The 27,759-nt window shown below is 50.2% G+C and overlaps 1 protein-coding gene and 1 long non-coding RNA gene across 4 annotated transcripts in view; both read right to left on the bottom strand.

The window, feature by feature from the left end:
• The window catches only part of SLC39A11 (solute carrier family 39 member 11), a 99,430-nt gene that overhangs the window by 57,721 nt on the left and 13,950 nt on the right, over positions 1–27,759 (bottom strand). For 2 of the 3 annotated variants that reach the window (XM_037404496.1, XM_037404506.1), the window contains exon 5: positions 12,717–12,861. In XM_037404496.1, coding sequence (XP_037260393.1) covers positions 12,717–12,861 — 145 coding nt within the window. The remainder of the gene's footprint in view (positions 1–12,716; positions 12,862–27,759) is intronic. The other variant, XM_037404512.1, reaches the window with a different exon arrangement.
• LOC119155639 lies at positions 19,536–20,504 on the bottom strand. Its single transcript, XR_005106778.1, has 3 exons — positions 20,414–20,504; positions 19,883–20,119; positions 19,536–19,720 (listed from the first exon to the last, which is right to left on the bottom strand). It is a non-coding gene; the product is annotated as an uncharacterized LOC119155639 (long non-coding RNA).

Raw genomic sequence — 27,759 nt, 5'->3', positions numbered from 1 at the left:
GGATCTGGGATGAACGACTCAGAAATGAAAACACCTGTTTCTAGGAGAATTTAAGTAAGAACAGGCTGTGTGGCTACAGCCTTCAGCTCCAGCCTGGCTGTCCAGGATGGCTCGAGGGGGTCAGGACAGCCTAGCTCACACCTGGACTCCCCTGCACTCGCTCCAAGCCCTGAGGCAAGGACACACCAATTTTCCAGGGGTTTGACTGCATCTGCCCCCACAGAGAGTTATCGCTCAGCCCTGGCCATGCAGAGCACAAAGTCATGCCCATCATCATCCTCACCATCTACTAAGCTTGAGCTCGCTGCGGTCACTGGGGCTGGGGCAGAGAGGATGCTCCAGCAGGTCTCTGGTCCCCAGCATTTAGAAGATCTACAGGACCCCAGCTCCCAGGGGCTGTTCTCGGCTCAGCAGAGACCTGGAGCTAGGGGAGGGCAGAAAATACCTCTCAAAAAATCTATTTAAAAAGTGGGGACCTGAATCACCACCCATGTTTACGATGGGAAGAAGCTGGGCTCTTTTTTTCTCCTTTGAATCCAAAGCAAATCGATCTCTCAGCCTAGGGTGGGAAGACAGGGATGACTCAGCCAGCAGAACGGTGCTAAGCTCTCCTTCCTCCACTGCGGCACGGGAATTCAGCTGGGAAGCACACATACATGAAAAACAAAATCCATTTCTTAAATTTTCCTCTAGTATTTCAATAAAGGATTATTTTCAATAGCCTTTATCTGTTTTTTTCACAGAAAAACCCTCAACACTAAGCCTCCCAGGCAACTCCTGCTTCCAGTTGAACGTATTTCTGATCCTTTAACGCTGGGACCACAATGTGTACGACACGCAGAGACACGGTGCGGGGGCCAGTCCTGTTGTCCCCAAAGACCAACCCCAGAACCAAATCAGCCAGAAACTGACACAGCGCATAAAGTGACGGATGTTTCGCTGGGCGCTCGCATCCAGCAGCAATGCACCTTCCCGGGCACAGCCAACATCCCCAGGCCTGGCACGGCTGCAGCTCCGAGCAGGCTGAGGTCTCCTCTGAAGCTAACGAGATGTTAAGAGTCAAGTGCGTGGGCCACCTGGCAGCGCTCTGGGAAAGCTGTCGAGGTCCATCTGGCAAAAGGATGTGCAACTTAAAACAAAAAAAAGTTTTTCTAAATTGCATCTTCCCAGGATGGGATACCAGGGGACAGTCCCCAAGCGCTCACTGGAGAGACATTCCCAGGCAGAAAGAGCCTAACAAATACTGTACTGATTGTTTTTAAATCTGAGCATTGCTTGCAGATGCCGTAAATTCCCACTGCCCGCCTGCAGGGAAAGCTGCCCGCTGCAGCCCACGGCCGGAGCCCCTCACACAAAGACGAGAGCCGCCCATTAGCAGTGAAATAAATAAATAAATAAATAAGCACCATTTTAATTATACGTAATTGGGAATTCAGTGCTATTTCATACTGACTTTAAGGCGGTTCGCACCATCTGCTGCCACAGATACATCTCAGGGCTTTGAAGAGAATCAGGCTCAGCTTTGCCTCCTCTCTCCAGATGCCCTTGGGGCCAAAGTTATCGTCGAGCAACACGAGCCACGGAGGGCATCACCCGCTCGGCTCGCACCCAAGAGGGCAAAACTGGGGCCCCGGGCAAGCACTCTGCTGTGATGTAGAGACACAGATGGCAATGAATATGCCGGAGCTCTAGGACCTGCAGATAACACAGTTGAAAAAATTGAGACTTTGTTTAAGCTTAGAATAAATACAGATGAGAAACCACTAAGTCTTTAGGAAGAAAAAATAAAACACTTTTTTCTGCGAAGTTCCTGAGAAGCTGAGTACCAAACCCTGCTGCTGCCACCGTCCCTGCAGTGGCTGCGATGCCAGCAGCAGGTCCTGCCCCGCTGCCATCACCCCCCAGCACCCCAGCCCAGGCCCTGGTGATGGGGATGCTCGAGGGAACGTGTTCTCATCACACCTCCCTCGCAGGCTGCTGCCAGGCTTGGCTCCTGCTCTGGGTGCTGGGGCTGTTCCAGTCCCACCAACCCTTCTGCTTCCACAGCCTACTAGAAAAAAGGGGGGGAAAAAAGGCACAGTTTAAGATCTCTGCTCATATGCTACAGCTATTCTGCATCCAAACCCAGATGAAGTAACTCCCCGTGCAGCCTTCAAAGGGGAGGACAGCACCACTTCCCCGGATCCTGTTTGAGCCAGGAACTGTGCCGAGCAGCAAGCCAAGGAAAAAATAACCACAAGCCCAATAATAACTCATCCAGCCAGGCTGAATGCTGTTTGCCCCTCATACTGAGATGAAATAAAGCCCTCATTTACAACAGCCCGCTGAGCGGGACGTTCTGTGACGGACGGGATGCCTAAGCAGCTAACCCATCACAGGGCCTCAGCTTGAAACCAAAGTCATTCCAGTCCAGCAGTGCCTATGCACTAATTGGGATTATTTATCCAGCCCCTCTCCCGATGGCCAGGCAGACCAGGATCCCTGGTGCATGGACCTGCCCCAGCCCAGGCGAGGGTCTCTCCCCCCCCAGCCCCACATCCCCCTCCCTGTGTCCCAGTCACAAACCACATTTCCAGCCAGGTCCCCTGGGCATTGCTGAATGGCTTTGGGATGCAGTGGGCAGCACCAGGCAGGCTGGAGGCAGGGAAGGCAGGACAGCTGCTTCAAAGCTATTCTCCCTTTCAAGGAAACAAGCAGAGGAAGGGGGGGGATGACCTGCAGTTAGGGTTCCTTCCTCGGGAACAGCACCAGCAGGAATTGCTTCTCTTTAGATGCTGAAAAATTCAAATTAATTAGAGCCATTGCAAACGTCCTGGTGGCCACAAATCTTCAGCCACAGCCTCAGTCTTATTAGGCAGCAGAGACACAGAGTGAGGCAGGAGCCACAGGAACACAGCTCTCATTACCTCTGCCCCTTGCAGAGCTTTTTCCTTTAAAAACATAAAAATCCCCCTGTAACCACACAGCATCTCCTACTCCAGCCCTGGGGGCCATCTGTCTAGCCAGCCTGGCCTGGGGGGCCCCCGGGGAGCGGTTTGAATCCATGGTCACCCCAGTGCTGGGAGCAATGGACCAGACCTCAGTGCCTCTGTGTCTCCCAGTGCCCCCAGATCATGGGTGGTGCAGGACTGGGGTGCACTGGGGGACAATGCAGGCTGGCTTGGTTCAGGAAGAGGCCACTAACCCCAGCACAGCTGCGAGTGGGTGATGCACGCTGCTGACCACAGCATCACCTTTCCTTGAAGCAGGGAGAAACCAGCTGCCGAAAAGCAGCCCAAGATTTTTATGGTAAACATTAGTGTTTGGAAAAGCCCTAATATTTCTTTCCTGCATCAGACACCCTCCACGGCTTGACTGCACCACCCCCTACGGGGACTGGGGCAGAGCAGACACCCACCAGCTCCTCGCAGGCTGGGTACCACCTCCCAGCACAGGGACCCCAGGAAGGCGCCCACCACTGCTGCAGAGCATCATCTTTGTGCAAGGAGCAGCTCCATCCCACGGCAACCACCCAGCATCCACCAGCTCCATGAAGAGCAGTTACAGTGTAAACCCACCAGCCCCACTGATTTAAAGAGCAATTACAGCATAAACGTGGCTTTTATCTGAATAATCAATACCTGTATCTGGGAAAGCTTCCTGACCAGAGGGGGGTTGGGAAATAAAACATTGATTCTTAGTGAAAAGGCATATTCCATCATCCTGTGCCATATACCACATGGAAAAGGATAAAACAGAGCCCTGGACACAAGCAACTGTCTCAGGACACAGTGAACTGAAATGAAAACACATTGAAATTGAAATCAGATGGGAAAGAAATCACAAGCATAAATCACATCAGAACCAGTGATTAGGGGAAACAAACCTGCTGCCTTCAGAAGGAAAAACGGTTCCTGAACCTCTGCTCCCAAAGAGGATGGGCTCTGTCCCCAGAAGCTTCCCCAGCCGCTCGGCAGCTGGCCACGATCTGAACTGGAGCCAAACGGGTGTGCAAGACCAAAATCCACCAGGAACAGCTTCCTGCAGCAGCCGTGCTGCAGGAGACCTCGCCAAGAGCTCCCAGCCACAAACAAGATCAAAATCTTCATTTATCCATCTTTCCGGGGCACAGGCTCAGCTCCACAAGGCATTTGAGCACCCAAATGCCTGCCAGTCTCAGCTGGGACAGGGGGTGCCAGCCCACCAGTGGGTGCTGCCAAGTTTCTTGCCAGCTCTCAGCACCTCAGGAACCATTTACGCAGCCTTGCGAAGACAGAAAACCCCGCAAAAGCGCTTCATGTTTTTAGGCAATTAAAGTAGGGTTCATGGTACTCCCCCATGCCCCTCTTTGCACCCAGAGCGTAGCTGCAGTTTGGCTGAGGAGGTTTGCACCTGGTCAGAGCTGACTCGAAGCAGAAGCAGAGCCAGGATGCTCCCAGCACGCCCCGACCACCACCACACACCAGCCACAGAGGTGATGATTAAAAATCCCAAAGCAGCTCGGGCTTTTACCTAAATAGATCCCTTGATGGCCACATTGCAGAGAAGAGAACAGATCACCTGAAAGCATGACCAGAACCACAGAGCAAATTAGCAAATTACCATATATATACACATATCTGTCTCCATAGTGTGGTCAAACCGCTTGGCACAGATGCGCTGGGGACCGTTTCAGTGCCCTCCCCTAACCCCACTTTGGGATTGCTCCAATCCCTGGCCCATCCGTTACAAATCCCATTACACACACCTTCACACGCTTGAAGCCACAGTCAATCCCAATGACACAGCTGGGTTATAGCTTTTTATCTACTTTGTTATCCTTAAAAATTTTTGTTTAGTTTGAATGTAGGGAATAGCTTGCCTTTTTTTTTTTTTTTTTTTTGATGCAGTTTATTCCCTTTCCTTCAAAATAATGATGATGGCCTTCCTACACTTCATGGTACATGCCCTGGCATCACTCCTCAGATAATATTGCTCCTGTAATACAGAGTGACTGCTAAAGCTCCTGATTTTCATTTCACTCTTCCAAAGCATCCTTAGGGTGACTAAAAATTATTCCCATCTCCATTCAACTAAAGAACCATAGCTAGAAAATAAATGAATTACTGTGTTTATTGAATGAAGACAAAACAACATCCACTCCAGAGGCAACGACACTGGTTGTTAGTTCAGTTTAATAAACCTTGAAATTTAAGGGTTTCCTGAATGCAGCTGCAGTGGAGTCTGCTAAGTATCATTTGTGCTAATCCCCTTCCAGCCTGGAACTGGGCTGAGACAGGATTTCAGCCCTCCAGCCAGCTCCCAAGCCGCAGGACCACCACTCGGGGAAGACACGGGTTTGATGCCACAACACATCTCTGGAGATGTTCCTCAGGGGATGTTTTAACACCCCATTACCCTGCTAAGGCAGGAGAGTTACTTCTAGAAGACTAATTACAGCACCAGTGCCTACCCCTGCACACACCGGTCTGACTCTGCACCATTGCCACCCCCCAAGCACCACACAGAAGCCATCAGAGCTCGCTGCATCAACAGGCTGAGGATAGAAATGAGCTCCTGAGGAACTTATTTGATACAGCTGCAGAATTAAAAAGACTTCACAGATTGTCAGGTGTAGGCAGGAAATTAAAGCTCCTTGATAATATTGCAGAGCATTAATGAGGCTCAATTTGGGAAAGGACTCTTCTGATTAATGGCCATAAGCATCACAAAAAGCCTCTCTGCAGCTTCCACCTTTGCCAATAGATCTAATTTCAGAGCATGGGTCCTACCTAGCGTGTCATTCAACAGACTTCAATAAGCCTCGTAAATTAACAAATCGCCCTGAAACAGAAGGAGCAGAGAGCGGAGCAGCGAGCCCATGGAGCACGATGCTACGGGCAGCCCCAGCGCCCACGGCCCCCCAGGCTGGGTGCAGGGGTCACGGTGCCAGCTGAGGGGGCTGCCCGGGAGCTGCCACTCCTGCCCTGCCACGCACAGCGGGCACAAAGACACTCGCTCATCTGCCACCAAGCGCTTCAGATGAAGAACCCTGCTGCGTTGACGGACTATGCAGCCCTCTCTGCTTGCTAACTTCATTTTTCTAGGCAAAAGACATGACAGCAAACAGCAGCAAGGAAAGCCATGTCCTCAAACTGGTAAATCTCTGCCTGTGTTGACTTAGCCAGAATAAGAGGCTTACGGGAAAAGCCACCTCAAAGACAAAAGTCCTTCCAGTTCTCAGATAGTGTCTGTCCCCTTCTGCACCTCACGCACAGCACAAGGCATTGATGCACATTGCATCCTCCACCACAGCACCTGCAGAGCACAATTCAGTCCTCCAGCGACGCCACCAGCTGTACACCAAATCCCTAGCAAGCTAATTTTGTATTGACCTCTTCCACCCGCACCATCTCCCTCGGAAAGCTGAAATGCCATCTGCAGGTCCCACTGAAGGTCCCTTGTCTTGAAAGGGAGATGAGTCACAAGCAATAGGACAAGAGGAAACAGCCTCAAGCTGCACCAGGGCAGGTTACATCGGGTATTAGGGAAAATTTCTTCACCGCAAGGGTTGTCAAGCACTGGAAGAGGCTGCCCAGGGAAGTGGTGGAGTCGCCATCCCTGGAGGTATTTAACAGACGTGTAGCTGTGGCACTGGTGGACGCGGTTTAGTGGTGGGCTTGGCAGTGCTGGGTTAACGGCTGGACTCGATGATCTTAAAGGTCTTTTCCAACATAAATGATTCTATGATGGCAATAAGGCTATAGCTCTCCTGCAACTCTAATAGTTGAAGAGAATTAAACAGAGAAGCCTGTAGGTAGGCTAAGCCCTTCCGGCCACATTTCACTTCGGAGGACACTGGACGAAGCCCAGGAAAGGAGGACACATTAACAAGAAGCCGTGAAAGAAGACACTTGCAAAGAACAGCAGGAAGCAGCACAAGATGCCAAGAGCACAGTTCACACGCACAGATGTCATCTGCGGAGGGGGACGTTGTTTCCTCTTGGCACGGCACTTCTCCCTGTCCAAGCAATCATGAAAGCAGCAAGCATGGAGGCAGCTCATGCCTCTCCAGGCATGATAAAGCAGCTTTCCACCCTTGCCAGCAGCTCTCACGCTCATTACAGCGCTGTTCAACTGAGAATGAAGCAAAGGACAAAGCAACCAAATGTTACACCAGGCTTATTCTGAGGAGCCATCCCTCAAGTGTCCCCCAGTCCCTGACAGCCTTCCATCTCCAGACTTCTCCTCCTCTCCAGAGGGGCTGACAATCTTCCAACTCAAGATTTCTCCTCCTCTTGAAAGGCCGGCTGAACTCTGTGAAGACCTAACACGAACTCAAGAGTATCTTGGAACACCCATTCAAGGAATTTTGAAGTTATTTTGCCAGTGCTGCTGCAGCCTGGCTCTCCTTCTCCCTATCAGAAATAACGTAAGCACCACGATGTGTGAAAACAGGCTCTGCTCCCCCGGCACGGTGGAAATGAGCAACAGCAGACAGATGGGATACGCAACACTAAGATCCCCACCTCGAGAGCCCTCGGAGGCGGACAAGGGCAGCCCTGACACACAGGTCACCCAGAGCCAGGGCTCTCTCCTGACAGGTCACAGGTTGACATTTCCTTAGGGATCAGGCTGTCTGGAGGTGGAAGTCCTAATGACTTACACCCAGAGCAACCTGCTGAACTGGGTGGTTTTATTTACCACAGGCTGCGATAAGTGGAGGAGTGCAGATCTGGGTCCTCTGCAAATACAACCAAGACATACGTATCTTGGAAAGCACAAGAAAGGCAGACATTTACATCCAGTGACAATGCCGACCGAAAACAAAGGAGAACAAACCATCAGGCTGCGTTTAGCCCTCTAAAGTCAAAATTCCTAATCCAAGGAGTAAGGCTGTGACCAGAATAACAGGGGTACAGATTTACGTGTGAAGAAGGCACTTCATCAGTTTATGAGGGATTATGTGTTCCAATTGTTATTTATTTTTTTTGAAGCTGTGCGTATATAAATTCATATTTAGTCATGACTATAAAAACCAAGTATGGAACCCAGCCTGACAAGGATGGTCAATAACCATTTAAAACGCTCCAGAAAGGGGCATTAGGATGTTTTTAAATCAATACAGACATCGCCAGAGGCATTCATCATTGAGGCTGGCTATTAAAATTCAAAATGAATTGATGTCTTTTGAAAGCAGCAGTTTTCTGGGCCAAGCACAGTATGAACGTGTCAAAGTTATTATAAATACACTTGGAACCACCTAAAACTGGTGAACACCCCATTTTGCAGAAGGAGCCTTGTATTATATAAATTGCAATGACTTAATGAACCTTTCGGATGCACAAGCTAGGCTCCGGCTGAATTACTCCATTGAATCACAAGGGGTTTCATGGCTGAAGAGGCTTTATACATCATCCCCCCTTCACAGCCTCTGCTTCTGCTCAAGGAAAGGGGGAACACGTGGAAAGTTTATAGGGTAAACATCTGCAAACCGCTTGTGTTCTTATGATGGGAGCTGGACACTTCTATGGAGGCGATTTCTCCTTGACACCAGGGGACAGTCGCAGATCAGGACAGCCTGAAAAGCTGGGACAAGGCTGGACTTTGTGAAGCCAGCCGGTACCCCAGCCGTAACAGGGCAAAAAGTGAACTTTCTGGCTGCAAGGACACAACCAGAAGCAGAGGCAAACCTTATCCGTACGCCGCCTGAAGCACCAGTACCAGTCCCACAACTTGGCTCACGCCCTCTCCTTGTACTGGTCCCTAAGAGGTTTTTGCCTCCTCTTACCTGCCCAGCTCCCTTCCTCCCTTTCATCAGAAGTTTACTACATCATCCCTGGACTCGAACTGCCTGGGCACCGACGACAGAGACGCTACATGAGCAGGGTCTGCTTCCTCTCATATGGATTCCACTCCAGCAGCCCTGATGCACGGAAACTTCCTTTGAAGGGGAAAAATAAATCAAAAATGGAAAAAAAAATACAGCCTCAGGAAGAAGGTAGAAAATCAGAGCAGGTGATGCTGCCAAAACTGGCACAGCAAGTCTTGGGGCAGTGCAGCAGGCTGGGCCCACGCCGGGTCTGGTGCTGGTGGTGCCCCCAGCCCACGCGCTGCCCCTGCTCCAGGGCTTCCCTAGCCAAAACGCCGCCTAAGCCTCTGCAGCACTGCAGCTAGTTTGATGCAGCAGCTCAAATGTAAGGGAAAAAATACAAATTTATGTAATGACGTTTCTCTACAATGCCCCCAAACCCCATTGCTCATTTAAGTAACAAGTTTAATGAAATTTCATTTCTTAAGTACACTATTTCAAACACTTTTTCCAATTACTAAACCCATCTGTATTTACTTACTGAACACCTATGCAGGAACACCAGAATACCATTTCCTAAATCACGCCCCACCAAAAGGCAACTGAGTCATTACAACAAACCCTGGTTCCCTCAATAATATTAGTGACTTGGCGTTGGCAGCACGACACCACAGGCACATTGCACCCCTCGGCGCCAGCGTCTGTGCATCTGGGGCAGACAAGGCACGAGCAGAGATGCTGCTGGTTAGGCAGGTGCTTCAGTAGACATTTATTTGCAGCTTGGGTCAACAGCCAGCTCAGAGACTACTACTCTTAACTCCCAAGGGCTGGAGCTGTGCTGACCACTGAGGATGTTCCCAGCTGAGCACCAAAATGATATTTGGTGTTTTACTCTGAGCATTTACAGGCACATTGCTGCGCAGTCCCCTGCCCCAGCACACCTAGAAAGCATCTCCTTAGATGCAATCTCTCTCACCTGCAACAGAGTAGTGAGGACGTTAAAGCAAGAGTGGAAGAGGCTACTGTGGAGTATCGTTGCCCTCCTACTCCTCTCCATAACCGGATTTGGAGCAACGTGACTCATTCAGCATCAGGACACAATAAAGAATCAACACGCCTCGATGTTAAATATGCAGTTTATAGGAGCATGAGTCACAGCTCAGGTTTCAAGGTGCAATACTGTATGTAAATCCTTTCTGAGAACTACCCGAGAACACCGCGCACGTAGCTACAATTTCAGGGGTCAAACCTGGCCTTCCAGTCCTGCAGCCCGCGGTGACCCTGCCAAAACTATTTCCCCGGGGTTTAATGCCTGCAAACTCCAGCAAGCTGAGCTGCTCCGAGCCCTGGGCTGCAGGGGAGGTTTAGGGAGCAGGGCAGCCCCTAGTCCCCACAGCAGGGAGGGCACAGCCCACCAGGTCCCTCCACGGTGTCACAGGGGGCTTCGCCTGCACCCAGAGGAATGAACAACCCCCCCTCGGCTTTATCTCTATCTGTTCCAAGGGAGGCAGAGAAATACAGCTTACATCCCTTGCCTACCCGGATATGTTAGAGACAAGGCTGTATTCTCTTTCGTCTGTAGTAATTAAAGCCCTAGCGATTATCCCACTCGTCGAATGCCAAGTCTAGACAGAGACTTCTCACTGTAACTCATACCAAATCCACCCATACTCCATTTCACATGGATACGTGTGCCTTACTTCCCGCATCCACGAGGCAGCCAGCTTTCAGCAACTCACATAAAAAATCTAGTTTTGATTCAGCATCGATGCCCGTGATCGCACGGCAGCATCAGGCTGGACAGAAGCCAGAGGACAAGGGGAGCAGAGCCACAGCTGCAGCGGGAGCGAGGGGTTCCCAGCTCCATCTGGATGGTACCGAGCTTCCTCACTCCCTACAAACCACTCACAAGTCATGGGAAACCGAAGGATTTGAGATGATGGGGAAAGAACAGAGCCACCCCAATGCATTGCTGACTGGGGGAGAAAAGCAGAATAAGACTTTTTTTCCCCCAACAGAGTACACGAGGGATAGATCTAACTATTGTATTTCCTCCATCACCCTCTCTGCAGGTCTAGAAGAAATCTTCTCACTTGCTTAGTGTCGTTACAAGAATCGCACGACCACACAGTTGCTTCTGCTCCCAGCCTCTCACCCAGCACGTTAAATACACCTTTACAGCTCTAACACAAAGACCTCAGATACACAGGGCCCGGGAGAGCTGCGTATTTACACGTTCTCCAGCCACCTCCACACCAGCTCCCCTGCTCCTCACACCATCCCCAGGCAGCAGAGACAACTGCAAAACAAGGCAGTGGCATGCTTTGGGATTTTTTTTTTGTTTTCACAGCTTTAGCAATTTTAAAGCATGTAAATATGAAGGAAGGGTCAATGATTCAATAGTGATTAAGTCTGAAATATTCCACTTAGTACCCATTAGACTTCGAAAATACCCGTTATGTTCCCAGAGCATTCCCCAGAGCACAGCCAAGCAGTGCCCAGGGGTGGGGAAAGCTGCTTTCTCGGAAGGCTTGAGGTATCTTGTGAAAACACCAAGTTCGTTTTAGCAAGCAAGCAAATAAAAAAAAAAAAAATAGCGAGAGACAATAAAAGAATTAATGTATTATAGATTCTTAATACCATTTCCCCAGAGAGAGCAAAAACAACCAAGTCTAATGGAAATTTTCTATTCTCAAAACCATTTGCACTGTTATTGTTTGCAACAAAGAGAAGATGAAAACATAAAACCCCAGCAGCTTAAGTTTCCAAAAATTGCATGGCTGCCTACTTTTTTTTTTCTCCCTTGAAGAATAAAATTAAACTGCACCTGGGATGTAAAGTTTCCACCTTACAAAAATATCCAAATCGTTGCAACTATAAAGCCTTATAGTCTGCAGGGCTAGAGCAGTTTTCAAGCTTGCACTTGCCCCAAGAGCTAAAAGGACCCAAAAGCCGATTGAGTCTAGCACAAATCTTCCTTCCATCCCTTTGGAAAAATCCAAGCTGGTATTTCAAGTCCTGAAAAATCCTGTGGATTTGAAACGCTTTATGAAACACGCAATTAAGCAATGCAGTTAAATAACGGAGCCTGATTTAAGAGGCCAGCACTATTCTTTGCAAAAAGAAGGATTGTTTCTTCATCTCAGTCTGCTCCCAATTGTACTCAAGATACCATAAACCGCTATTTCTGTTTCTCTCCAACCAAGAAAAAGCAGAGGAGCAATAAGATTATTTCATTAAATTACATTTTCTTTGTCTACTGAAAAGCTGCTGTTAAGAAGAGAAAAAGAAAATTGTGCTGCCTCAGAGGACGCATCCCCACGCGGCCGGGTGCAAGGGTGCCCAGCACCCCCCACATACACACCCTGGAGCTGGGGAAGCCTTGATGAGGCTCCACCACCTTGACCAAAAACTTCCTTCTTCAAAATCTATTCAAGGAGGAAATAGCTGCCAACGAGACATTTTATTCCACGCTCTGGCAGCTACAATTCTATTAACCTCCAAACTAAGGAGTGACAGCATGAACGCCAGTCCTAGTCTATAATTAGGGAGGGCCACCAAGGGTCAGTGTCATGAGGCACCTCCACCGCGGCGTAACACGGCAAGGGCAGGGGTAGCGCTCACTGCGCCCATGCTGAAAATAAACTTGTCTCAAAGCTAAGCTGATGATTTCATTTCCCTGGTGAATGAGATATCTAATTATCAATAATTCATAGGCACAGACAGACGTGCAAGTGGTTTTGAGAACTGAAGTAGAAACAGAAGTAATGATTCTTGGAAGAAGAGCCAGGAGAAAGACAGATCCAGAGAGGGAAGAGAAAGTGCACTCTGCATGCACATGTCAAAACCAATCTAATTTCAATCACATACATGACAGCTTAGGTGCCAGTTTAAGAGGGGTATTTTCCCCGCACACTCTGCAGTTGGTATATGACAGGATGCTTGCCTGGATGGAGCCCAGCTCTACCTATCCGGATGGACAACTCGCTCTCGTAGTCCAGGGGATGGGCAGGTTCATGCTCATATTTTTCCTTCACCACTCGTTGGTCACAGCTCAAGGCAAACGCTGCATGGGGAGGCCCGCTGAAACCCTGCAAGACAAGACAGTAATTTACGGGGTTTTTTTCCTCACATCTCTCCACCAGCCTTCTCCCAGCGCCATCCTCAGGGACTGCTCTGGCATCTGTGTGGTTGGGAAGTCGATGGGGGCATGTGTCACAGCAGCTTCTCACAGCTGCGTGGAGATGCGTCTTTTGGGTTCCCCCCTCTCTCGACAGACTGCCTAGTTGTTTAGATCAAAATGTGCATTTCCAGCAGAAATGTCAAGGACAGGGTTAGGAGGAGCTATGGGCCAAGAATTATGGGGCTAAAGAGGGAGAGCCAAAATTCACATGCATTAAGAGCAAGAAACACAATTCCACAAACACAAAGAAATGTAATTCCATAAACGCAACCCCTCCAAAGTCAACCTGGAGGAGACCAGCAGACAAGGAGGGACATTCACTGCTAAGCTGCTCACAGAAGGTCAAGCTGCTGAGCCACCTCTGCAGAAGTTTGATTTGCAGTAGGGTACTATTTCTTCAACATGGATTGAGTTTGCACGGGAAACTGTTCAAAATTGATGCGAGCACCAAATGAGGCACCACATTCACAACCACCCAGCATTAGTTCCGTGGGACTCATCCAGATGGCCCGCTGAAACTTCAGACTCACTTGGAGCACAATCCGACACTATTTGTAACCTCCAGAAAGCAGAGGGGGACGGCCAAACCCAATGCTATCCAACTATGCATAAAGTCTGCAGGGAATCCAAGCAGATGCCGAGCAAGCAAGAGGGAGCAAGCAAGAGCTGCCGCCCCCATGAGTGATTTCTGCCAACCTGGACACAGCTCACAGAAACCAGCCACAGCTCAAGGATGTGCCAGTCTTTATCTGCATCAGCCAAAAAAACCCCAGCAGACACCATTTCTGCCTTTCCTCCGTTGGTGCTGGGCACGCGGCAGGAAGGTCGGTGTCTCTGGACGTCCCCAGGCTGCTCAAACCCACCCAGAGAGCGCTACAAAAACCAATAGGAAACACGGGGTTAGAGGCATAAGCACACAGCTGAGAGAAGGGAAGCTATGCCATGGTGGCGGCTGGTGTAACCAGCTGTACCCAAAGCACAGTGAGCGGGACCGCAAGTCCCCATCTCCTCGCAGGGCTGGGAATCAGCCCCCAGGAGTATCCACAGGGAGGGACATCCAGGCTGCACCCCGTGTCACCGGCCAGGAACACCGGTATAGCTGTTGGATTGATGGCGGCAGAATAAACGAACATACGCTGAACAGCCAGAGATGGTAATGAGACACCGGGAAGGTAAGGTCACATTAAACAAAAATAAAGGTTAAAGATGAATAACTAAATCATCTCTTCTCCCACCATTTGCATAATATAGTCTGACCGGTACTATTAATACTAATCACATATTTGCTCTCTGCTTTCTATTGCAGTTTAATCAGGGTGCTTTCACCTCCATTAACCCAGCAATTACAAGATGCACCGATGAGGTGCTCACGTTTAAATCCCGCTGGGAGAAAGGGGACCCACACCACCCCCCGCGCGGCAGGCACCAGCAACTCTGCGCCTTAAATCACGAGTGGTACCTGGAAGAGCAGGTAGAAATACAAGCATTTTCCAGCAAAATCTGGATGACATGACACCGCGAGGGAAGAGGGGAACTTCAGCATTGTGATCCAACTCGGATAAGGCAGGAAGAGTCCAAGAACGGAAACTCACGGGCTCGCCCTGCTGCTGGCACTTCTGCAGCGTGGTCTCCCTGTATCCAGAAGATACAGAGTCTGGTCCTGCTAAAGCTAAATGGCTTTTCGCCCTTGGACAGAGTAACATCACTTTCCAGAACACATCAACCTGAGGAGAAGCAAGGATGGGAATTGGAAGCTGCAGAAATAAAAGCCTCAACTGTAAGTGCCCAGGAAGGGTTGGCAACCATTGCCCCGGGCTCTCCAGCCCTGCTGCAGCCACCAGCTGCCTCCTGCTTGCCATTGCTTTTGCCTTGGATGTGAGGAATGCCAGGTTCCACGGAGCAGAAGGCTCTCCTTCCACATAGCTCCTACCAGCATTTTGTTAAATGAGCCACAACCACTGCAGAAGCACCACCACCGCGTTTGTGGCTTTCCGCCCAGCCCAGAGACAGCTGCTCCTCTACCTGGCCCCGTCAGCGCAGGCAGGGAAGTGAGCCCAGGGCATGGCCAGAGCCCACACAACTCTGCAAGTCACAATAACCCAGCCAAGGGGAAAAGGAATCACCTGCACGAGCACGAGCAGGCGGGTAACATCCAGCTAAGCCCTCTGTTACCACTGCACAGCTACTGATGCAAACAAGCAAGGTCCTTGGGAGGGCAAGACCACTCGCCTCAAGGTCCAGTCCCGAGGAGAAGCCTCCCATAGTTATTTTCTGTGCCACCATTCTCAGCACGTTAAAGGCTCCTCAACGTGGTACCCACAGATCTGCTTGCACCGAAACGGAGGCAGACTTGAAGATATTTCAGATGCTTACTGTAAGGTCAGGTCACTTCCCTGTTGGCAGGCACAAATACACAATGCTGGCAATTTGAAAAAATATTAGTGACCTTCAGTAACGCACACGATTTATTCCAACTGTGATTGCTCTGAGTCATTTCAGACCGGTCCCTGCATGAGTCGCTTAATTGGAATGTGTCAGTGGGTTAAAAAAGCATTAGAAAGAAGAGGAAAGTCAACCCACATTAATTAGTTCATGCTAGTAATTAGTGTTAACTGAAATAACCACGGGGGCTGATTATTTCAAAAAGCAAGATGCAATGAGAGATTTGGACAGGAAGATCTTGGAGGAAAACTGTTCTGGGACGCGGGAGTCCCCACCGCACTCGTCTCTGCTCACGGAGCTACGACGGAAAAGTCATTAGACTGTTGTGGCCCCACGTGTAAAAGCAGACGAGAAAAAATAAGGTATCTTTGGCAGAGGGCAGAGAAGCACCCCGCTCCACACAGCACCCACCTCAACGGGCAGATCCTGCTTTTGTCACCCAAAAGCTGCAGCAAGCCTGAATTAACCCGTATGGAAACGTGCCCCTCTCCTGCCAGCCACGGTGCAGCCACCACCCCGGTATCGCAGGGTGAAGAGGTGAGGCAGGAGGAGGTGGCAGCTCCTCACTTGTAGATGAAGCAAGGATTTCAGATTGCACCCCGCTGCCCAGCCAGCCTCTTGCACAAGCTGCTCATTGAATTGAAACCAATCTTACAAAGAAATGAAGAGTGAATGATACCTTTGAGAAATAATCTGCTCTTCTCCACCTCAACAACGAAGGAGAATTAATAAAGAAACAGTGATGACAAAAGCTGATGGCCTGGCTTTGGGTAGGTCACTTGGCACTGAATTTGGCGGTGCTGCTCGTCTGGGAAGGTCAGTGACACAACTCTTCCTGTGCAATATCTTACTGGTTTTAACCCAGCAAACAGCCTGGAACAGGCTTTGCAAAGCCACAGGAAACAGACCATAATGCATCAACTAATGGCCGAAATCACTTCAACAGGAAAGAGAAATCGAAGAAGTTTTACTACTTTATAAAAAAAAAATAAAAATAAAATAATTCCTGGACAAGCTGGGAACAAACGAAGAGACAATAAGAGACAATAACAAGCCATGCTTTGATGGTGCCCAGAGGCTCCTGTTCACACTTATTAAAAGAGAGACAGCGATAACATGTAAGAGACCAGAAAGCAGTAAGAGAAAGAAAAGAAGGGAGGGAAGCAAGAGAGGAAGGGGAGATGCTGCGTCTCCCAGTCCACGCCAGCAGCCACCCTGGCTGTGGGGACGGACACAGCCTGTCTCCGTGGCCACCCCATGCCCCCAGCGAGCTCAGTGCATCAGCCACTGCTCAGCTTCGCTGCTTCTGCACATCTGCATCTGTGTCAGATGCTGTGGCCTGACACCTCGGGGGGCAAAGGCCATGCAGCCACAAAGCAGTGAGTCCCCAGCTTTTCTGAGGCTGATAAACAGATTTATGTAAAAAACATGAAATAAGATCGGATAGGAAGAGAGCTCCCTTAGAAAGCACTTAGTTATCAGACAGTGCCCATTTGCATGTAAAACAGGCTGGTGTTTTGTTATTTGAAACATATCAAGGGCTGGATGCTCCCAAGAGAACCTCTGCCAGCACAGCACCGGTTACGAATCCCCATGCCGGCAGCGCTCATTCGTAGCCCACGGAGAGCCGACAAATGTGCAAAGCGATGGCGAGCCACCCCGCGTGGCCCACCCTCCCTCAGCACCCTTCGGTTTCATCTCTTGAACTCTCAGCTGGTCTCGTTGCTCCCAGCGTCCCTGCAGGGGTGCTCGAGGACAGCCCCAGCAATGCCCAGGGAAGCCTGTGTCCCATGGGACCTGCCGAGCCCCCGAGCAGCCCCGCTCCCCGGGCAGCAGCCCCCAGCCCCAGCCCCACCACCAAGGGTGCAGAAGGAAGGTCCTCCTGCTTGCACCCACACGCCTCCAAAGCTCTCCTTGTTTCAAACTACATTTTCTTTTTAATAATATCTTTTTTTAAAAAAAAAGGCAAACAGCACCTGGCCACACTGTTTCCCATCCCAGCGCTGTGCCGGGGCAAGCAGCAGGCTGGAGCTCCTTCCAAAGGCTCCGTGTTGCTCTGTGGGATGAGAAGCCAGAGCTCATTAGAGGACCACGAACACTTGGGGTGGTGACGACACGCCTGGGAGAAGGTTTAAAGGCTGTGGTGAGTTGTGCTGCCAGAAGCTGCAATGCCAAGCATCCCACCAAAAAATGGTCAGCCAGCTCCATGTTCCCCCAGTACAGCATCCCTACCTCCTGTATGGGGAAAAAAAACCCAAACCAAAAACCAAACCTGTGGATAACTGGCTAGCTGAAAAGGGTCACATAGACATAGTCCAGCTGGCTGGACAAAAATGTGCATCGCTCTCAGCTTATCTGAAGTAAAGCAAAATACACTGTCTTTGGCTGTCCTTGTTACACAGTAACAGGAAGATTTTGGTGGGAAAAGAATGTTGCAGGTGGGAACAGAAAACTACAGAAGAGAAACAAGGGGCGGGCTTGGTATTTAGGCAACTAACCAATAATGAGCTTAACTTTTGTAATATGTATGAGCTAATTATAACAAGGCATAAAAGGTGACTGTAAGGGACAATAAACGAAGTCTGCTGATCACTCATATTGAGCGACTGTGTCTTCCCTCCGTCGCAACAAAACCAAAACAACACACCATGGTTTTGGTCAATATTGACCTGGCACAAAGGGATGGGTTAAGGGAAGGAGCTGGCAGGTGCACATTTAAGAGGACTTGAACTGCAGCCCCTCTCAAAGCCAGGATCACTGGCAACCCCCCACTCAAAATACCAAAATCAACAATTCAAGTCCAACTTTCAATACTCCACATGATAAAAAAAGGCCCTTCTCAACGCTGAAGTGGGTGCAGTCATATTTATGATTAATAGCATCCAATACGCAGCTCTGAGACAGAAGCAGATCTCCCTTACTCCTGTCCCCACAGCGCCTGGCAGCCCTGCACCCCAGCACAGCACAGCCCCACTGCTTGGGGTCACGGTGGTCCCACCAGCAGCACCCAAACCCCTTTGTTCAGACAGGCTGTGCGCCCATAAAATAAACCTGGGGACACCCAGCACAACCTGGACCACCTCTACAGCTCCAGCTGGCAGAGCAACAGTAAGGAACCCCAACATCCATAAAACCTCACGTAACGAAGACAGAAAACCAAATTTATTTTCATATGAAAGTTTAAAGGTCTCCAAGTATTTCAGGTACATGTCAGTTTGCATTTTTAATTTGGTGATTGCTAATAAAGGAGCAGCAGCAACGGGCACAACAGATGGAAAGGCACTTTAATGCCAGTTCTTTTGGGGCTTGTTAACGAGAGCTGGGTCAGTGCTGTCTATCACGCCGAGAAACAGCTTTCTTGCATTTTCCCTCTAGAGTTCAACTAACTAAAGTTTCATGAAACCTAAACCACAGCATGTGCAACCAGAGGCCATAATCAGAACCACCCTCTGAAGCCTCAAAGTGCTGCCAAATACAGCGGCAGGAGAAGATGAACCACACCGGAGAAAGTAAATAGAAAAGATGAGCACATGGGAAGCATCGCACAAGTGCTTGTGCTGCTGGTGGACATCAGCAGCTTGGGGAGTCTGTGAATCCACCCCAAGCCCTCATCCCAACAGCCAGGTCCTAAACACATCCTTGTCCCATCACAACAGCAGTGCAGAAGCTCCAGAGCCGAGTGCTGTGTACCCAGCCAGCGAGGGGCTGCATGGGAATTGTTCCTCAATGACAACTGGAATCCCCGTGGAAATGCACTGGCACCGGCTCGGCACCAGGCAGGAGCGGGGCGACCTGAGCAGAGGCATGGTTTCAGCTTCAGAGCCCAATGATCAATCCAGCAGTCGCTTAATGCAAGAGCATCCTCACGAAACTCAATTTCCCAATGAGGAACAGACTCCAGGGGCCTGATCCTGCAACCCACTGAGCACAGCAGCCCTCCCTGCAGCTCGGCAGTGCATGCCCCCCACACCAGTCCCGCTGCCTGCGCTGGGATCACCAATATTTTTCCAGAACCACGGCAGGGGAGGCCCGAGGGCTCCCCACTTCGCACGCCGAGCATCTTCCATCTGGCTCCCCCAGCCCCACATCCTCCCCTGGCCCAGCACCCACCCTGCGCCTGCAGCAGGCGGGAGGCTTGTAGCTATGGCAGCACTGCCGCGGGAATTGGAAAGGGAAGGTACATCCACAGACAAAAAAATTTCAGCATTTTTACAGCAGATCTGCTCCAGTAGCGCCTTGCGAGCAGCTCTCATCGAGCTGGGAGGCCTTTCTCATCCTGACAGTGCAGCTGGCAGCAACACGACACCAGAGCCTTCCCCTAATAACTGCAAACAGGGAAGCATAAGTGAATATTAAGGAAGGCTGGTATCAGTTTATCTGTAACTAATGTCATATTATTGCAAGTACATTTTATTCACTGCTAATTATCAGCCACTTTGATAACTCATAATTCTTGAAAATTGCAAACAGCAGCTTTAATCACCAACCTCTGCTGACGGGCTGCCAGGGCAGGAGGAATAAATCAGCTCTCTTCTGTGTCACCAGCGTGGGGACAGCCAGGGTATCATGCAGGGTGACCCTAGAGCAGCCCCAGCTGGGGAGGCTTCCCTGGGAGCTGCCTCATCCGAGAGCAGCCGACGGGAGACCTTTAGCAGCGCCAAAACCTGCGGGGCTCTCACGTGCTGGCAGCACCGAGCGCACCCAGAAACACCAGTCTGGTGACCCTAGGGAGGGAGAAAGGTAAATTTACCAAAACCTATGCCAAACCCTCAAATACACCAAGTCTGTCCTCCAACAGGAATGAGAGGAAAGCATCCCACAGCGCTTCCAATTCAAGGGTGCAGGGTACCCGCTCCCAGCTGGTACATGGCATGGCTGGGCCACGCCAGCATCGCTGCCAGGGAGCGGGCACGTGCCACCGGCCCCACAGGAGCCACACAAGGGGCTCCGAGGGGAGACAGGCACAAGCCAATCCATCTCTCTGGCCAAAGCAACATTCATATTAAAAACAAACATACAGATTTTTCTCATTGGCACGTCCAGGGCTTTGACCCTTCCAGGAGGGAGGAAAAACACAGCAGGAATGTTGCTGGCAGCCGGTCTGGGAAGGACAGTGCAGGGCCAGGGCGAGCGCTGCCGGGGAGGAACACACATGCAATTCTCAGGCTCCTTGAGAAACCCAGAAGGTTTGTTACAAAACCTGATGTTTTGCAAGAGCGATGTTTTACATGGCAGAAAAGAGGTCGTTTTTGCAACCTTTGCCATTACAAAAACAAAAGCACAGGAATGTTTTCGCTGCTTTTGCCACACAACCTAGCAAAAACCCAAGCTTGTTAAACAACCAAAACCCACCTCTGCAACAGCAGCAGACAGGTTTCATGTCAACAACCTCCTGCCCACCAGGAAACTCAGAGAAACCTCGAAACACCACCAGTAAATTGATTTTTCAAAGGACTGGTTGCACCAGGTGGGGCTTTTGAACACCCAAGTGCTGCCCACCAAAACCAGTTAGGATGTATATCCACTTCCAGTTGTTTGCTGGGAGGAAACTTGCCTATTACAGCCACAGAGGATGTATAACCACTTCCAGTTGTTTGCTGGGAGGAAACTTGCCTATTACAGCCGCAGCCAGATCCTAAGGGATATTTTCTTAAGGACTACTCAACACATCACCAACCACCCGGACGCCGGCAGCTTGCTCAGCAGGACACGGCAGAGAGGTTTGTGGCATCGAGTCAGCACTACAATATGAGATTTTAATTGTTAGCAATAAACCTTTAAGCCTCAGATGGGATTAACAAGAGCTTTTTCTCCACATGCTTATTAAAGTCTAATGGAGACCAGCTTTGCCTCTTTCCTCTCTCCCTGCCCCCTTCCCACCTTGTGTATTTGTAGCATGGCAACATATATTTTTACAGTCCTTTTATCATGCAAGGCTTTTTGCAAGGGTAAGAGAAAAAGCAAACAAAACTTCAATTAACAGCTCATTTTTACACAATATACTCCTCAGTAATGATTTGCCATCAGCACAGATTGAATTAATGGGAAAGCAGGGAGAACAAAGCGGGTGGCTCCTGCTGCAGGGTGGGATGTCAGGAGCCCTGGGAGGGGAACAGCAGGGCCTCCTCGGAGGGCTGGTGGGATGTAGCAGGGCTCAGCCAGCGATCCATCACCCCTGAAATGAAGAGCCGCACCACGCCATTGCTGCCTAATTACATTACATGAAAACACAACTTCCTTTAGGCCCGCAATTAGCGGTGCGGACGGTGCACGAGTCCCCAGCAGATGGATGGAGAAGCAGCACTGCTGGGGCACAGCCCCTTTCCACACCCCCAAGCATCGCAGCCACGTGGGTACCAGCCCCAGCCTGCAGCCAGCTCATTCCCAAGGACACTGTTTCTGCTCTTTCTCCTCTCCACATCTTGTAAATCCCATAATTACCAAAATAGCACCAAAGCCCAGGAGAGACACCAACTCCTCTGCTCATCTGCAGGAGCTGCGGCAGAGTCAAGGGAGTCTCAAACACCTTCCTAAAGCACAGCGCAACAAATCCACAGGAGAGGCCCTTCATTCTCTTCAGCTAGTGCAATTAATTTGTTAATTCATTACAGAAGAGAGGAATAATAAGGGACAAGGCATTTCCTGATTACCACCACCAAGAAGCTAACCAACTTCCCTTCCTCTGGAAGCTCAGGACTGTCCCATGGGCACCGCTGAATCCTGAGCTGGGGAATGAGCTGGCTCCCCACGGGCAGGGCTCATCCCAGGCTTCCATGGGTTACTCTTTTGGGTGCTGAACTCCAACCAAAACCACCTAAAGCTCAGAAATTAAGCTTGCAATCAGCCCTCATAGCATTTATTTACATGTGTAGCATGTACCCCACCTATAAAGTCTTGACAGGCCTTAAAAAACACGCACAAGATGTAAACCAACAGCAAGATGCCTTCCCAAGCCTGCAAATAGCCTGAAACTCAAAGAGGAGACTCATCCAGTCAATTTTTCAGTTTGCATTAGCTCCGAAGCCTGTGGACAACAGATTAAAGTCACATTACCTTTACCACCTCATTGACAATTCAAGCACGATGGGGGAAGACAGCAACACACATCACGAAGGTTTTCACACCCTGATGCACCCCACCAGGACCAGCACAGCCAGAGGATGACACACCCCACGCCACAGCCACGTACCCAGAGCATCCAGTGGGTGCAAAACCGGAGACACCCACAGAGTCCCAACACCAGCAGAGCCTCAGCCAGGCTGAGCAGAAAGGAACAAACAAACCCCACACGCACACTTCCCCAGCGGCATGCTCCTCTCTGGCAGGTCGTCAGCCTAACAAGGCATGATGTTCCACCAGATGAAGAGCAAACGTCTGTTTTACCCCACTCACCACAGCCACCCATGGCACCTGCGAGCCGGGAGGCAGCGTGTCAGCCGGCGCGTGCAGAGCCCCTTGCACAAGGGCCTGCCCCCCCTGGGGACACAAGCACACAAGAGGCACAAAACTGACTTTTTACAGCTCATCTGCAAAGCAGACAGCAGTGTCATGTCAGTCTGGGTGAGTCAGAGTTTACCCTGAGAGCAAGTTGGCATTGTGCTGCAGTTATAGATCTGTGCACATATATTTTCTTGATCTACATGAAAGCAGCCTTCCTCTCCCTGACATTCACCACCCAACCGATTGCAACCTCTCTCACTGCTTCTCTGTCATTTTAATAGCAGGTTTACTTTTCACAGTGGAGGCATTAATTTGGGGTTATGCTATGAGCAAATTCAAAGGCAGATTTTAAGATCAAAGAACAGCCACGGAACCATCCATAGCACTCTGCGTGCCTGCGGAGAAACGGGGCCTCATTCAGGTGTTCAGAGTAAGAGCATGGATCGTAGAATCACTTAGGTTGGAAAAGACCTTTAAGATCCTGAAGTCCAACCCTTAACCCAGCACTGCCAAGTCCATCACTAGCCACATCTGTGAGCACTGCACCAATATGGGGGGTTTTAACATTTCCAGGGATGCTACAGGAACGACTCTTACAGGCAACGCGATCCTGGGGCAGCCGACTCTTTGCTATGAACCAGCACCACAGCCACAGGAGGCGGAGGCAGAGGGCTCCTGACTCCTTCCCCGAGTCTGCCTGGATGCAGGCAGGGCACAGAGCATCACTGCAGCAAGGCAAGGAGCTTGAAGTTTCTCAAGCACCAGCTTTTACAGCCCAGGAGGCTCCCACCAACAGAGCCCACCCAACCTGGAGCACGAGTGCAATGCTGGGGCACTCTGAGCACCCAAGTCCCCTCCCATCCCCACTCAACTGCGAGCAGTGGGTCAGCACCCACACCCTGCTCTCCCCCCTGGGAGCTCGTTGCCTGCCTTCTGCTTATTCCAGAACTAAAACTTCACACACGTGCTCAAATCCAATCAGCAAAAAGGTCAGATGCCGTCCAGGATCCAGCAGAACCCCCAGAACAGCAATGCATCGCTCCACATGATGCCAGCCAGACTCTTTTGGACAGCACGAGGCAGATCCAGTATTCCAGTGTGCTCTTCCTTTCGGAAAAAAATTATCCTCTCTTACAATTCTGAGTCTGGTCCCAAACAGTAGCTGAAATTCAATCAGCAAAGGCTGAGCCACAGAGAAGAGAAAAGCCCCATGTTCCATTACCAGCCTTATCAGTCAGTAATAGCCACTCGAGGCAACCAGCGGGGAAAGCGGTGCTTTATCGCGGGCGCATAATGGAGAAGGGAATAGTGGTGAAACATGCATCCAGTGCAGGAACTCACAGAACAAGGATTTAAGCCAGGTTTTCCTCAGCCCTTGCTTTTTTACAGCAGGATTATTTTTTATTTTTTTTTTTAATCTCCTTGCTCCCCATGCAACCCCACTGGCAGCCCGCACAGCCACGCTGCTGCAATGCCTTGGACTGCTCCTGATTGCAGCTGTTGTCAGCAATTAGTGACTGTCCCCATAAACCTAATGAGGGTGGGAGGCGAATTTAACTTGACTCAGATCCAAAGCACCTCTACTGTTTAGCTCTAACTTTGGGGCTCCAAACGTAATGGGTTTTTTTGAAATGCTTAATCCATAATAAGAGAGAGAACTATAATTAAGAGCAGCTGACAAATTGCACTCTGGAAGTAAATAACCCTTTACCTCCATTAATAAAACAAAATGCTTTTCTAAAAATTAGTATAATTACAACTTCATGTTTGGTTTTTTTTTTTTTTTTTCAAATAATTTCACTCTATCTAGCAACAACTGGATTTCCATCACTAAAACCACTGCTCGTGGGCAGGGAAGGGTGGGAGGCAGGCAGGCTTCCCACAGATCATACAGGCAAACAGATTTTAAAGTAACCTTCAGGGGTTTCTGGGTGCCGGCCTCAAGAAGTGGGACTCTAACAAGAGACTGTCAGAGGATCCCATGGGTGGGCTTTGTGGTCTGCACCAGGGATCATGTTTGAATCCTGCCCTTGTCACCTGCCCGGGACAGGACACGGGGAGCAGATCATAGGCATCAGTCCCACACGGATCCATAGCTGGCCTTGGGGAAGGGTGGGGTAGGGTTTATTTGATGAAGTAATCAGACTCGTGCGGAGGTACTCCTGTTTATTTAGGGTTGACAGGGAAGGACCTTCCCAACAGAAGGCTTTGCTGCGTTCCATGATGAAGCTCCCAAAGTTTCCCTTCTTCTGTCCTCACAGCCAGATCCTTCCTTCCTTCCAGAGCCAGTGGAAAAGGGCCAGAATGCCACAAAACAAAACAAACGGAAGGGCTGCTATTCCCCCCCCCCAAGCAAAGGAAATCAGAGCAAACCAGGAATGCACAAGTCAAGCTGTGGCTCACACAAGCCCGTGTCACCGAGTCCCCAGCCACAAGGCAAAGGCCCACCTCCTGCAGTCCCTCGCACAAGCGAAATGCCGATTCAGGCTGGACCTGGTGCAACGCCGCCGTGGCAGAGGGGTGTGAGAGCACAGTGATGGCAGCAGGGCTGTCCGGCTCCAGGGGGGCTGTGCTGCCCCCGCTTTGTGGGGGCTAAACCCCTGGCTCAGGGCAGCACAAGCACGGCACAGACACAGCTTTGCCATCGTGCATTCACGTGTTCCCCCCCTCTGCACCCAGGCACCCCCACACCAGCTCAGCTCTCACCAGGAGGGATGCCGAGATGCGGGAAGGCTTTGCAGGCAGTGGGAGCGAGCAGCAGGGCTGCGGGGAGCACAGACCAGGAAATGCTGAACACATTCTGCATGTAAAAATGGGTAGAGGCACATTGCATGCTCCAGGCCACCAAAACCACCTCACTGGACCCCCTTTATTTGACCATTTTCCCAAAATTATGTGGCCTGAGACGTGCAGCTGCTGGACTGAGCTCTGCGAGATGCCACCCACACCACCGCGCCTGGGTCCCTGGGCTGCTCTGGACAGTGTTTCAGTCCCACACTCAGAAATTTAATAAGCCAGAAAATACAAATGCCCCACAAACAGGCATGTCCCTTGGTTAATGCTCGAATCAAAAAAGCCTCTACCTACTATGGCAAAGAGGGTGTGCAGCTAATTAACTTTCTAGGAGCCACAGATGAACAGGAAAAAGCACATTAAGAATGGAAACTTGTGACGGGCATGTCTCGAAGGAATTAGCAAATTGCATAAGATGAACCTTTATTCCGATTACAAATTAACACCAGCAACAAGATCCAGCACATTTTTACTGCCTCATGAAATAATTAACCCATCAAATCCAGCTCCATGCAAATCAGAAGGGAGAGGAGAATTAAAGGCTTTCTGTCTTCGCTGGGTGGAAGCACACACGCTGCCAGTGCCAAGCTGGGAGCACCACTGACACCCCTGAACTGCACCCACACTGCTAACCAGAGCCCTGCCTCGTTACCCTGGGACACCAGCTATGTGCCAGGAATCGCTACCTTGAGTTGTCCCCCCCAGAAAAAATGCTTCCCATGGTCTAATCCAGCTGTGGTTTAGCCCCAAGAAAGAAATTACTAATTTAAATAACATGCAATGATGCCTGCAGCAGGTACAATGGTCTCTCCTCCCCCTCCTGCAGCTCCACCATCCACGCACTATTCCCAGCTTTCCCTCAGTAAGTGACTTGCACAGATTCAGCAAGAAAAATACACATCCTCAAGGCACATTCTGAGCCAAACAAGACATCATCGTTATTAAACAGGAGAGTACCCCTTGGATATCTGTTTACCAACTTCTCAAATCCTTCCCCAGGGTGCTTGCCAAAAATAGCCTAAAAGTCACTGTGTAAAATGCCCAGTCCTAGACTATGATCCAAAAAAGCCTGCAAGCTTCATTTGCTAAACTAGAGAAGGGCAGGAGCACAACACAATTACATTTTGAGAGGGTTAATGGGATTCAGCCTCCTACTATGAACATCCACACATGCACCCGCTCCGCTCTCACCCATCCCACATGAAGATCCTCAGCCTGCTCACGAAAACTGTCACGCAGCTGCAAACCACAGCCCAAAATATTTCAAAACCAGTATGAAATGCAAGCCCCAGACCCCAGGCAGGGGTTTCGGCCACGCTGATCCTTTTTGTGGCACAGGGGGCCAGTGCTGACACCAATCACACGTCAACCCAGGCAAAAGGCTTTTAAAAGGCACTTTGGTTACTATTTGTTTTAAATCGAAGGAATGGTATACCCATCACACGTGGCTTTATTGATTCACTCTGTTCTCAGAAAAAAAAACCCACCCAACCAAAAAAACAACAAACCCTGTATCTAGCTGACAAGAAAAAAAAAACCAAACTAATCCAATTGAGATGGTATTTCCATGACAGAATTACAGCCCTGGCTCCCCATCCTCCCATCCCCAATCATCTTTTACACGAGAAGTATTGGCAGGCTCCTAGTTATAACTGAGTAGTGGCCCACCCGCTCTCTCCCTGGATTATGTGTTAACTCCTGGTTCTCCTGCAACATCTGCCTTCCCCTCCCCCTCGACCACCACTCAGCTCTCCTGGGGGGGACCCCGAGGCTGCCCCGACCCCACACACCACGGCATCCATCTGGGCCCTGGACCGAGCCTGGCTCCCACTGCAGACTTGCACCCACCACAGCTGCTTTCTGTATGTGGACAGATGTTTGAGCAAAATGAAGCCTAGAGGTAGAGGAGATGAAGCTGATTAAGCCTCATTATTCTATTTAGCGTAACGAGGGGGGAGCCATGAGGACGTCATGCAGCCGGGAAGCGGAAAGAACAAGACTGTTAATAGAAGCGCGCACACACACGTGGGCAGGCAGGTACAGCCGAGCTGACATGCAGCCTGCGAGGGGCTTATTACCTCTGCTTTGACCAGCTTGCTTTCTCCTCTCCCCTGCCTGTGCCACATTCCCA

This window comes from Falco rusticolus, chromosome 1 (assembly GCF_015220075.1).
Source record: "Falco rusticolus isolate bFalRus1 chromosome 1, bFalRus1.pri, whole genome shotgun sequence".
NCBI lineage: Eukaryota > Metazoa > Chordata > Aves > Falconiformes > Falconidae > Falco > Falco rusticolus.
This window is presented reverse-complemented; position numbering and strand designations above follow the sequence as displayed.